Source organism: Oratosquilla oratoria, chromosome 26 (assembly GCF_046742065.1).
Source record: "Oratosquilla oratoria isolate Oo_2021 chromosome 26, ASM4674206v1, whole genome shotgun sequence".
NCBI classification, from domain to species: domain Eukaryota; kingdom Metazoa; phylum Arthropoda; class Malacostraca; order Stomatopoda; family Squillidae; genus Oratosquilla; species Oratosquilla oratoria.
This window is the reverse complement of record NC_134802.1, coordinates 51,559,143-51,571,907: the sequence shown is the minus strand read 5'-3', so window position 1 is coordinate 51,571,907 and position 12,765 is coordinate 51,559,143. Positions and strand designations below refer to the sequence as shown.

General features: G+C 37.8%; 1 protein-coding gene across 7 annotated transcripts in view; it reads left to right on the top strand.

Annotated features, from left to right (window-relative positions):
- The first annotated feature begins 8,413 nt into the window (after nucleotides 1-8,413).
- The window catches only part of LOC143039567 (protein Star-like), a 33,956-nt gene continuing 29,604 nt past the window's right edge, over nucleotides 8,414-12,765 (top strand). For 2 of the 7 annotated variants that reach the window (XM_076209785.1, XM_076209779.1), the window contains exon 1: nucleotides 8,629-8,727. In XM_076209785.1, coding sequence (XP_076065900.1) covers nucleotides 8,723-8,727 — 5 coding nt within the window. In that variant the 5' untranslated portion in view covers nucleotides 8,629-8,722. The other 5 variants (XM_076209781.1, XM_076209782.1, XM_076209783.1 and 2 more) reach the window with 5 other exon arrangements.

Here is a 12,765-nt window from a genome sequence, read left to right as displayed (position 1 = left end):
AATGTCCAAACTGGACGCACGTGCGTCAGGCGGACCGCCCCTGGTGTATGGTGATGTGGTTTACTATAATGATATAGTAATATTTACTATAATGATATAGTAATATTATACGACGTTTAGCTTATTACAGCTTTTTCAAGTACAGATTGAGATACATATGCTTGAGTAAAATAAGGGGAAAGCATATGTATCTCAAGCATTTGTATCTCAACTTGTACTTGAAAAAGCTGTAATAAGCGAAACGTCGTACAAATAAAGGCTCCGTCCTCGTATGGTGTTTACTAGTCAGTCTTGTCGGCAACTGCTACTTTCATGAAAATGTAGCAAGTGGTGCTGAAAGCTAAGTGGGTGCTACTGCAGCGTGAGATCTACCACACTATACCGTGAGGTCTATCACACTATAGCGTGAGGTCTACCACATTATAGCGTGAGGTCTACTACACTATAGCGTGAGGTCTACCTCCCGTTAGCACTATAGCGTGAGGTCTACCTCCCGTTAGCACTATAGCGTGAGGTCTACCTCCCGTTACCACTAGCGTGAGGTCTACCATTGCCATACATTTATTTTCGCGATAAACATATTTTGTACATATCCTAGGAATGACTTAGATAATTGGATTTCTAATTACATCCAAATTAAAGGAGGAAATGTAAAAATAGAAATGTTATCATATATTTCCATACAATCATTCTAGCGATACACACTTCGTACATCTTCTAAGAATGACACAAATAGGTTAGTTTAGGTCAGGTCACGTGGACAGGTCATGTTTTCAATGTATTTGGGCAGGACACATGTTTGATGGACAGGTGCGGGGAGCGTCTCAGAGGAACGCGGATCACGCGGTCGACTTCAGGCTGCACCTGAGTAGGTGACATATGGCGGTAGACCTTGTTCTGACTGGCAATGAAATCACTTGGAAATCTAATACACAGTATATTTAAGATAGCAATAGGCACGATCACTGGACACGTGTGTGGCTGTCGTCAACACCGCAAGGAGACTGAGTGACGCCACATTCGCGCCAAAAAAATATGCAAGCCATGCGCTTGCGGCATTTGCTAAAAATAACAAGTACAGTATTTATAATATATAAACAGTACACACAGAATAATACAATACAATTAATATGATAATTTACACTGCTATCACATCGCTCGGCCCGCGCCACTCGGTGCCCACACCGACCGAGCAACCAAGAAGAAAAAAAAAATGACCGAGGCAAAAAGAATTCAAATACAAAGACAAGCCACACACAAACCACACTCACAAGTGGCAGACAGAAGTGTGGCACAACCTCACGCTATAGTGGCACCGCTGAGTGTCCACACTGAATGGTCATGAGGAAAGAATACCATTCTCTCAGATGCAATTCTTATTTATATCATTGGATAGCTCCCATCATTCTGAGTATTTTGAACACAATGAATAGGCTAAGTACCGCAAATTAGTAGTAACGTCTATAATTATTTTTAAACATTTATTTTATTTATTTATTTATCTATCTATTTTTTTTTTTTTTTTTTTTTTTTTTTTTTGCGGGTGCTGCGGTGTGAGAACAGGATAACCACTAACCTAAAAAAAATGATGGAAAAGCGTTGGCAGTGCTGGGAGCAGGGGAAGCATAGAAACCTGTTGTCTGCTGTGTAGGGTGGCCAGGCATCCTCCTTTAGGCCGGACAGTCCTCCTTTTTAGCACTTTGTCCCCCATCTGACGCAACCTCACGCCGGACGTGCATTTGTCCTCCTTTCTTGGGGTGTGACAAAAATAAATGAATAAACAAGTAAATGAATGAATTAATTAATAAAGAATAAATAAATAAATAAACAAATAGATAAATAACCCTTGGTATACAATAATGTACAATTAAACTATGTGGGAGTACTTAGGCCAAGGTCAACGTCGGAACTCGGCAGCCGAAGTAGACGGGCACTGCACAGGACCAATTTTGCGAACGTGTGATTGCATGATTCACATCTGATATATTGGGCTGCAATTAATTTATGAGGTTAAGGAGTCTGAAAATGCCGAAAAGAAAGACTTATTTAATTCTGACTGGGCCAATGAGTTTGGCAATCGAGGTGAGGATACAACTACTAAGTATTTCAGCGGCTTTGACCCATCGTTTTTCGCTCATATTTCCGAAATAACCATTCACATCAGTACGATATATTAGCACAGCCTAATTCACACCCGGCCATAATTTTTGACGTTAGAGTGCATTTACAAGTGTATTTAATTACGGCGTTTACTCTTGATATTAAGTGTGTCGTAGCCGACACCCGTGAAGTAAATCGAACAGGTGAAGTCGTGACGTCATCACAAACTACCTCGTGTATCCCAACTTCACTTGTTCGATTTACTTCACGGGTGTCGGCTACGACACACACAATATCAAGAGTAAACACCGTAATTAAATACACTTGTGAATACAATATAACGTCAAAAATTATGGTCGGGTGTGAATTAGGCTGTGCTAATATACCATGCTGATGTGAATGATTATTTCGGAAATATGAGCGAAAAACGATGGGTCAAAGCCGCTGAAATACTTAGTAGGTTTTGTTTGTGTTGTAACTTAGTAAGAAATACAGGTATTTGTTTTTTGTCGGTTTCGTTAGAAGTGAAAAATATTATTCACTTTCAGTTACACACACACACACACACACACACACACACACACACACACACACACACATACAAAGAGCAATTACAAAATTGGCACCAACACTCTCAAAACTATCATATGAAGAGAGACTAGCAAAACTTGAACTACAGACACTAGAGCAAAGAAGAGAGAGAGGAGATTTGATAGCTATTTACAGAATCATGAAAGGCATAGAAATTACTGATAGAGAGAATCTGATAAAATGGGATGACAGAAATACAAGAGGACACGGAAAGCAAATAAAAAAAGACAGCTATAGAAGAGATTTGAAAAAGAACAGCTTTCCTCACAGAGTAATAGACAGTTGGAACAAGTTAGATGAGAAAGTGGTGTGTGCAAAAACAATACATGAATTTAAAAATAGTTTAGATAAAATGAGATATGAAGACGGGACCCCACGAGCATAGCTCCCCTTCCCGTAAAATACAACTAGGTAAATACAACTAGGTAAACACACACACACACACACACACACACACACACATATATATATATATATATACATATATATATATATATATATATATATATATATATATATATATATATATATATTCATCGATATGCAGTGTCCTCCTTTTTGGAAATTTAGAAATGGCCACCCTAATGCTGCGCCTATAATTTTTCGTACCGGCCTATATTTTCAGTAAGGAAAAAACGGTAAATAGAAAGTTTACCAGTCTCACATTCAATTCTTATCTATATCCCTGGATAGCTTCTATCATACTGAGTGTTTAGAACACCATAAATAAGTACATCAAATTAATAGTAGCGTCAGAAGCGATTTTTTTTTATTTATTAATCTATCTTTTACGGGGGCCGCCGCGAAAAAATGGCACAACCAGACCTTACCTAACTCATTATTAATGTCACGGTTCAGGATAGCTCTTTCCTCATATCATCAAGTCACTCATGTCCCTTGCTCTTGATGCTCCGTAAGGAAGGATGCTGCTTCAATAATTCAATAAAATAGCGGGTGTGACTTCTCGTCCAATCATATGGTAAACAGAAGTGGCCATTCCGGAGAACGTACCTTTCCACCTTGTTTCTTTGGCCTTGCTACCAGCCTACCACTAGTTTTCTGCCCTCAACACTCCAGCCAACGCTTCAACTGAGTGTTGGAATAACTGCCAATACGTTGAATGTTGATCTTGGTCTCCAGGAGTCCAGGGACATTGTTCTCTAACAATAAAACCTTTGGAAATAGGGTCTAATGTCGATTTTGTTTACTCCTAAAGTTCTAAATGCATTGAGATTGTCCATATTTTGGTAGTTTGCCCAACTGCCGATAGAGAGCGTGGTAACTTACCCAAACTTTAAGTCAGTTGGTACTGGGTTTTTCAGTCTCATGTGGCTAAATAAATTTTCTGAGCAACCTTGAGTGAACGTTGAAATGAGAAAGTAACATGACCTTTGGTCTCTTAGTGACTTTGCAGATCCAAGATTGTGGTGGTGGATCAAATCACGCCAGTTTGAACTGGCTTTCACTGTGCTTAGCCTTAATAGTTTGATTATTGAAACCCATATTACTTCAAGACGAGACAAGACTCGCTCATAACAAGATTCGTGGATTTTACTTAGTGCCATACTTAGATGGATCAGGCTGTTGTAAGGAAATCATGACTATAGCCTTCACTAAGTAACGAAATTCTGAAGATACCGAATGATTAAAAAGAATTCAGAGCACTTGGCACTTTTATCTTTTGGAAATGAGATGGATATGTGCCTCAATTAGTTAAAGGGTATGTTTCATATCTTTGTCACTCTAGAAAGATAATAAACGAGTGACATGCTCTGTTGAGACTTCCTTGGATGGCAGTGAAAACGTGGCTACAGGAGAATCACTCCATGATTGCTATTGACCTTCTCAAGGGCTGTCCACAAGTTTTTGACGATATGAATCACATCACGGTAAAAAAAAAAAAAAAAAAAAAAAAATCATCCTTGCTACATGGATAAGGAATTTTGATCCTTGTGCTTTGATAAGATAATACTAGATTTAAGCAGTAGGGCCCGGTTTGCACTCCCCATGTATCAGCACTGATATAAGTGGCAGGAAAACCAATGCCCTTTGCTCAATTAATCAACTAATTAATATCAGCCATCTTGAGTCCACTGCTGAACAAAAGCCTCCATAGCATTCCATGATTCACACGACCGTGCTAACCTTTGCCACATCACTTCTGCAAACTTCTCTATCTCGCCACTTAATCTTCTGTCTGGTCTCCCTCTCCCACGCTTCATATCTCGTGGCGTCCACTCAGCAACACAATTGCTCCATCGCTTATCAGTCGTTCACACTAACTTGCCTGCCCAATTCCACTTCCTCTCTTTTACTGCCTCCACAATATCTTTCACTCTAGTCTGCTCTCTCCGAACTTGCTCTCTTTCGTTCTCTCAGAGTTATTCCCATAATTGATCTCTCCAATCTCCTCTGCGCAGTCCTTAGCTTTGTTTCCATCGCCTTCGTCAGTTTCCAAGTCTCACACCCGTAGATCATTGTTGGGAGAACGCATTCATTGTAAACTTTACGTTTCAAACATAAAGGTAGAGAGCCTCCCAGGATTTTATTATACTTACCAAACACCTTCCAACCAATTGTAATGCGTCTTTTTATTTCATCATCATGATCTTTCGTCACTTTCACCATTTGGCCTAATTAATCATACTCTTCAACTTCTTCAAGACCCTCACCATCGATTATAATTTCTTTACTTTGAATTTTCGTGTTGAACATTACTTTGGTTTTACTCTTATTCATTTTAAACTTACTTTGAGACTTTCCTTGTTCAGAGCGCTCAGCATATTTTGCATGTCTTCTGCTCTTTCTGAAATAAGAATAATGCCATCCGCAAATCTTAGGTGGCTCAAATATTCGATATTAATCTTGAAACCTTTCTTTTCCCATCTCAACCTTCTGAAAATATCTTCCAAACGAGCTGTAAATAGTTTGAGTGAAATTGTATCGCCTTGCCGTACTCCTTTCTCGATTTTGATCTTCTCTGTATCTTAATGTAGTCGAATTATACCGGTACCTTTCGCATAAATCTTTTCTAAGACTCTGACGATCTGTTCGTTTGTACCCTGTTTGCGTAGCGAGTTTAGTATTGCTATTAGTTCTACCGAGTCAAAGGCCTTTTCGTAATCTACAAAATCTATAATCGTTTTCTTGATAAGTTGGTTCATCGCCTGCAAATGGTCTAGAGTCGAGTATCCGCTCCTAAAGCCTGCCTGTTCTCTCGGTTTGTTTCCATCTGAAACTTGACTTAGTCTATTTGTAAGGACCTTGGAGAATATATACATTTGATAACAAGGTAATCGGTTGATAGTTACTAAGGTCCTTCTGGTCTCCTTTTTTATGAAGCAAAATCACTATAGCATAGCACCATGCAGAACGCTTTCTTGACGTAAGCACTGGGTGTACAACTGAGCTAACTTGATATGAACTTCTTTCCCTGCGTCTTTCAACAGTTCTATCGATATATACCATCTTCCCCATGTGCTTTTCCTCATCTCATGTTTTTAGAGCAAATTCTACTTCTTCCTTTGTAATCTCTGGTACACTACTAACGTCCACAGATGAATTTACTGACTCAACTACGGTCTTCGACGAGTAAAGCTTTTGGTAGAATTCTTCTGACTTTAACATATCAACAATAAATTGTTGTTAGTAGGGATGCAAAGAAGAAATTATATGTAGTGGTGATTGTGATGACGGTATTGTATGGGGACAGAGACCTAGAGTTTAAGAGAGGCAGAGAAGAATTTTTTTTTAAATGTGTTTGAGATGAAATGTCTTAGAAGTATGGTAGAGGTTACAAGGTTGGATAGAGTAAGAAACGAGGAGGCGAGGAGGAGATGGGAGATAGGGCCGAGGAAAGATTATTGGGTTGGTTTGGACTCATGGAAAGAATGAGTGAAGAAATTTGAGTAAAAGAAGTGTGGAAGGCAGAGGTGTGGGGAGTGAACTTGACGGGACGATCAAGGATGAGATGGATGGATGGGGTGAAGGGGGTATTAAGAAAGAGGGGAATGTCTTTTGAGGAAGGAAGGGAGCAGGCAGGAGATAGGGATGAGGGGGGAATGACGGTGTATGGATAATACTGTTGTGCAAGGTAGGGAGGGATGAGGGATAAGGGTTGCTTGTATGTGAGCGATGTCTTGACGTAGCTCGAAGGGATTTCTCCCCGTTTTCTCTCTCTCTCTCTTTTTTTTTTTTTTTTTTTTGCATGAGGGGACGGAGAGGTGGGTTCGGGGGCGCCAATTAAGTGAAGCGGTCTTACTGTGGATGTACTGTGTCTTGCTGCATTGCGTTTGGCCCAGGGCCGTTGGCGGATGCAGAGATGACTCGTCATCCACGAGGAGCTGAGATGGGAAAGAATGGAGGGAGTGGTGGAGGGGAGTGGAATGGGTGGGAAGAGGTACGTACCTCTGGCTCGGCTACCTTCCTTATATGGGGAAAAGGCTCTTGGTATATGGAAGTAGAGAGATATTTTCTTCGGAGTTGACACTTTCAGTGGGGTATCGTTCGGTATTTTATTTTATTTTATTTTATTGTATCTTGGAACAAGACAGCCAATTTTGATTACATGTAGGTTATGTATTTTTTTTGCTACCTCCCTTGTAAGGGGAAAAAAGCCTTGGTATATGTATGTATTATTAATAAGAAAGTTGAAACCCAAGTGGAAGGTGTCAAACAACCTCATCAAGGGATTTGTGATAAACAGAGAGAGAGAGAGAGAGAGATAGAGAGAGAGCGAGATAGAGAGAGAGAAATGAGATAGTCCATTGGAAAATATAAACTTATGCTAAAGATCAAAGTATGTATGTGTCCAAGAACAATAATATTATTAAAATTATCCTCTCGAAGAACAAATGCATGGTTATTATTATTATATTTAATGAAAAATCAACGATGGCGCGATACTAATAAATAGTAATGCTAAGAATAATGATAAACATATCATACTATACACAGCATTTAATAAGAAACCAATATATTATAGAGATATTTCTCATAAAGAAGAAATTGTATTAAAATATATCGTGTCACGGGTTGTAAGTCGAACACTTGACACGTCATTTAGAAATGCATCAAACATTGAGTAATTAAAACACGGTCCAATTAAATCTTACATTGCTTGAAAATTGTGCCAGCTAACTTAAAAGACACAAAATTGATCAATAAGAGAAACATTTGGGAGATGCTATGACTCAGAAATGAAAAATGTTAATGTTGATTGTACATTGAATTAAGTTATTTAATTAAGACAAAGACAAGAAAAATAAGTCAAAAAGGCCCGTCAGAGGAAGATACATATATCCTTGTACGGGGGTGGCAAAAAAATCTAACAAGATGTGTGACTTCACTTCATTGCATTAAATGAAATACCCATGCAGAGTGGGATATTAAAGAATACATATACTGATCCCAAACAGCCTCGATCCCTTTTCAAATGGTCATATTTATTGTCAGTGTAAAGTATGTGACAATTCTCTAACAATATTGATGCATTCCTGACATCAGTGCTTCCATGGATACTGTAATTTCATGGCAACTCCCACCCACCTTTCATAATATTCATTGCAACATGATAGACGTAAATACGGAAAAATATTTTCCTTGAATTATAAACAACGCGTTAGAAATATATCAGACTGAACCATACATCATTGATATACAGTCTAGTTTAAGTGAGTTCAGTAAGAATGTAAGATATTATCTAATTATTGCCAAGTCATACGATTTTTATCCTTTGTCAATTCTGCCTTACTGATATGGTAAACATAACTTTCTTCAGAGTAACATAGTGGGTGTGTTACACTAAAATTGACAGAATTTACATCGGAATCGGAGTAAGAATGAGCATTTTATAAAGTGAGCATACCGTATATATAATCAGGTTGGTGTATTAGAGATACCAAATTGATATAAAATAAATGAGCGTTTGATAAGGCTCTTGTGAAGTTCGATTGCACAGTCTTCCTAAGCCTTCATTCTTGGTATTTATTTTTTTCATCTCAAAGAGAGGAATGACTTTGATGGGAGAGGAATGTGGTAAGGATTTTGGAAAAGAGGAGATACCGAGTGTAGTGAAAGAGAAGAGATCTGCTAAGGTATCTGAGATAAATGATTGCCATGTAGAGTGTGTGACAAAGGAAATAGAATTATTATTTTATAGATAATCATAATGGAATGGAGTAGTTTAATGTGTCTAAGGGAGGAAAGTCACAAAGTGCACTAGTCTAGTGGGTTGGAGGAGTATATATACAAGTTCCACTGTACAAGGGAAAAAGATGACAAATATATGAATGTATTAGATAATTAGTTTTAGAGGTATCAGTGACTCTTTTGTATAAATTAGTAAGGCACATGGGAGGGTGTTAATATAAAGGATTAAGAGTGGGGATAGAAGGAAGAATTTGGGGAGAGCAGTATAGGTTTGGAAGAAGAGGATGTATAATAGATCAAGTTCCTGGAGTAGTCAGTAGAACAAGAATGACAAAAGGGTTTTCATGGGTTTTGAGAATGTTTATGGTAGGATTGACAGACACTATTACTATAGTGTTACAATTGTATGGGATATGGAGAAATCTGTTGAGGATGTTCAAAATCTTTATGTAGTAGAGCATGAATAAGGGACAGTAATGGTAAGGTGATGTGTTCATGACAAATAAAATAATACCTTGACATCAAATGAAACAAATAAAAAAAAAATTATCTATGCCACAATAACAGAAGAGATATACCCAATTCTCACGTTTTTACTTTAACTCAACAATGGGGCTGCCTTCCTTGACCAACTTTTCATTTTTTTTTTCTTAGTTCTATCCTAGCTCAGGACAAAAGTTGATTCATTGATTTTAAGCCAGAATAATTTGGGCTTCTTCAATTTTCATTGCTCTTCTACATTCCTCAGTTCTCAAAACTGCCCACATGGGATCATATCCCCACCACCTGAACGTGAGGGAGCAATATGCAATTAGGATTTTGCCAAATTCATAGTGGCAATGTTTTTAAGTTTTAGTTATATTTGAAAGTATTTACTTTTCACTTCCATTTACTCTTGCAGTAAATTTACTTCCCCTAGTCCATGTAAACAAAATTTTTTATACAGATTGTTTGCATGGCATTATTTAACTTTAGATTCTGATGAGATTGTTGTCTCAGCGATGCAGTGAGAAGGAGAGACAAAGAATGTTTGCTTTTCTTCCCTCATGTCTTGAGTACAGCATGTGCCAATTAGTTTCTTTTCAAGGATTCTCACTGGGCAGTACAGTACTCTCTTGTAACTAGGCAACATTTTTTTTTTTAAAACTAATTCATAATCTTTTCTTGATGTCTTGTAGTAAGGTGATGAGATGTACAAGGGGAAAGGATGGCAGCGAGTTGGAAGCAAGTCTTAAAGGAGAGAGAGGCTGGAGGAAGTGGGTGGTTTTAAGTATTTGGGGTCACATGCAGCAGGAAATGGAAGAGTGAAGGTGGAGATAAATTGTAGATTGAGAGAAGCGAGTAAATACCTTAGGGGACTGAAAATTGTCTTGAGAAACATGCATCTAGGGATTGATGTAAAGAGAAGATTATATGAAGAGGTGATTGTGCCAATGACACTGTTCAGGACAGTGACTTGGAATTTAAGAGAAGCATAAGATAAATGTAAGTATAATATAGGCCAAAAACATTTTTGTTAGCAGACAACAAACTACTGTTTCATGAACTGTCTAGTTTATGCAAACAGGAGTTTCTAATGATGGGTGATTTCAATTTTACTGACATTGATTGGGTGACCTTCAAACGTGGCAATATAGGTAGTCTTAGATTTTCGTTTACTTTGTTCAGCATGTGGAAAAGCCCGCAAGACATGGAAACTTACTCAATCTATTGATCACTAGCCACAAAAGCATGATAACCGATGTAGAAGTTGGTGAAACCATTGCAAGTAGTGATCACAACTTAGATTCAAGCTGCAAACGTTTTTTTAGAATAGATAGTTGTGTATCTAAAATACCTGATTTCAGTAAATCTCAGTTCATAAAACTATGTCAGGAGCTTCAGCTTACAGACTGGGAGGCAAAATTAAGGGAAAGACCAGTAGATCAGATGAGGGAAGTATTTCAAAATACACTTCGTAAGATGATTGGTACTTACATCCTGTTTAAGGACCGCCATCCCCCAAATCAGGCTTGCCCAAAATGTCTTGACAAAGAAAATAAAAAAAGTATTGCTAAAATAAGACAGGCTTATAAGAAACAAGTGTTCTGGTGGACCTAATGACTATCAAAGTTATGTGATAATACAGAGGGATTTAAAGGAGACGATAAAAGAAGAAAGCGTCAATACAAAATTAATATTGCTGATAAATCCAAAGAGAATTCCAAAGAATCCTATAGTTACATTAGAGATAAAAAGGTTATTAGGAATCACATAGGCCCATTATTATCTGCTGACAGTCAACTCGAATATTCGAACAAAGGAGTGTGTGATATTTCAAACGACTATTTCAGCTTGGTATTCATAAATGAATCACTTCACTGTGAATACCCAACTGAAGCCTGTGATAAGTCTAGGGGAAAGTCACTACTGGAAATATGATAAAAGTATAGATGTATAGAAAATTCAAGAGCTAATAAAACACCAGGGTCTGATGATTGGCATCCAAGAATCTTGAATGATATGAAAAATGAGAGTGTTCCATTGCAAAAAAAAAAAAACAGTGAATAACAGGCTTAACCTCAATCATAGGAAAAATGATGGAAACTATCATCAGAGATTCTGTTGAACACAATTTAGAAAGTAGCTGTTAAATATATGATAGCCAGCATGGATTCAGACGGAAATGTTCTTGTGCGACTAACATACTTGAATTCTACAACACACTCATCTCAAATTATGACAAGAAACAATATAGATTTAATATATGTGGACTTTGCAAAGGCTTTTGATACCATCCTGCATGAAAGACTATTTGCTAAATTAGCTTCACGTGGAATGTGGTACTCTATTAAGCTGTACTAGTAATTGGAAGAATGTTATGAGTGGAGTTCCTCAGGGTTCTGTTTTTGGGCCACTTCTATTCATAGTACATATATATAAATGATATAGATCATGGACTGAAATCTGTCGTCTTCAAATTTGCTGATGATACAAAAATGTGTGTTTGTCGAGCAAAGGAAGGGAGGGAGGGGATGGGGGATGGGTGGAGTAGTTGTATGTGAATGATATTTTGTCATAACCTGAAGGAATTTTTCCCTGTCTTCCCTATTTTCTGCATGAGGGGGTTGCTCATTAAGTGAAGTAGCCTCTCTGGGGATATAACTGTGTCTTGCTGCATTGCTTCTGACCCAGGCAGTGGGCCCATCATCCACATAGAGTTAAGATGAGAAGGAGACAGGTGGTGGATGGAAATAGAATTAATAGGAGTGGGTCCATACCTTTACTTGCCTAACTCTCTTACAAAGGATCAGAACCCCTTTGTATATATATATCAGCATTTCTCAACCTTTTTACCCCTTGTGTTACCTTTAAAATAAATTGCATGTCTCAAGGAACCCATGCAGAAAAAAAACACCTATACCATATCTTTCTCATTTTCTTTTCTTTGTGATAATAGGTTGGATAGGATGATGTCTATATTACATTATTACAATAACCAAGAATATGTCGTGTATGTTTAGTTATATTATGTATATGAAATTAAATAAAAAATCAAAAGTGTATTAACTTATCTCACTTGTTCTCGTGGAATCTTTAGGGACCTTTAGCAGAACCTTAGGGTTCCGGGGAACCCTGGTTGAGAAACGTTGATATAAATAGATAATCTTTTCTAACAACTGCAAAATTACACGCCACATGCACACAAAACGAAATATGTTTTCCTTTAACCTTTTCCATATGATGACACCTACGTAGGCATCATGAGGCATGGGTGGGTATATGAGGATGCCGATATTGGCATCTTGATTATATTTATTTTGTAGTTGTACCTAGGTCCAGGAGGTGCTAAGATAAGAGGGAGGGTGGAGGGGTGTGGAGTGTATTCAGGGATGGAATGGTTGGGAATGATTTTATGCCTTTTCCTTTTTGGCTACCTCCCTT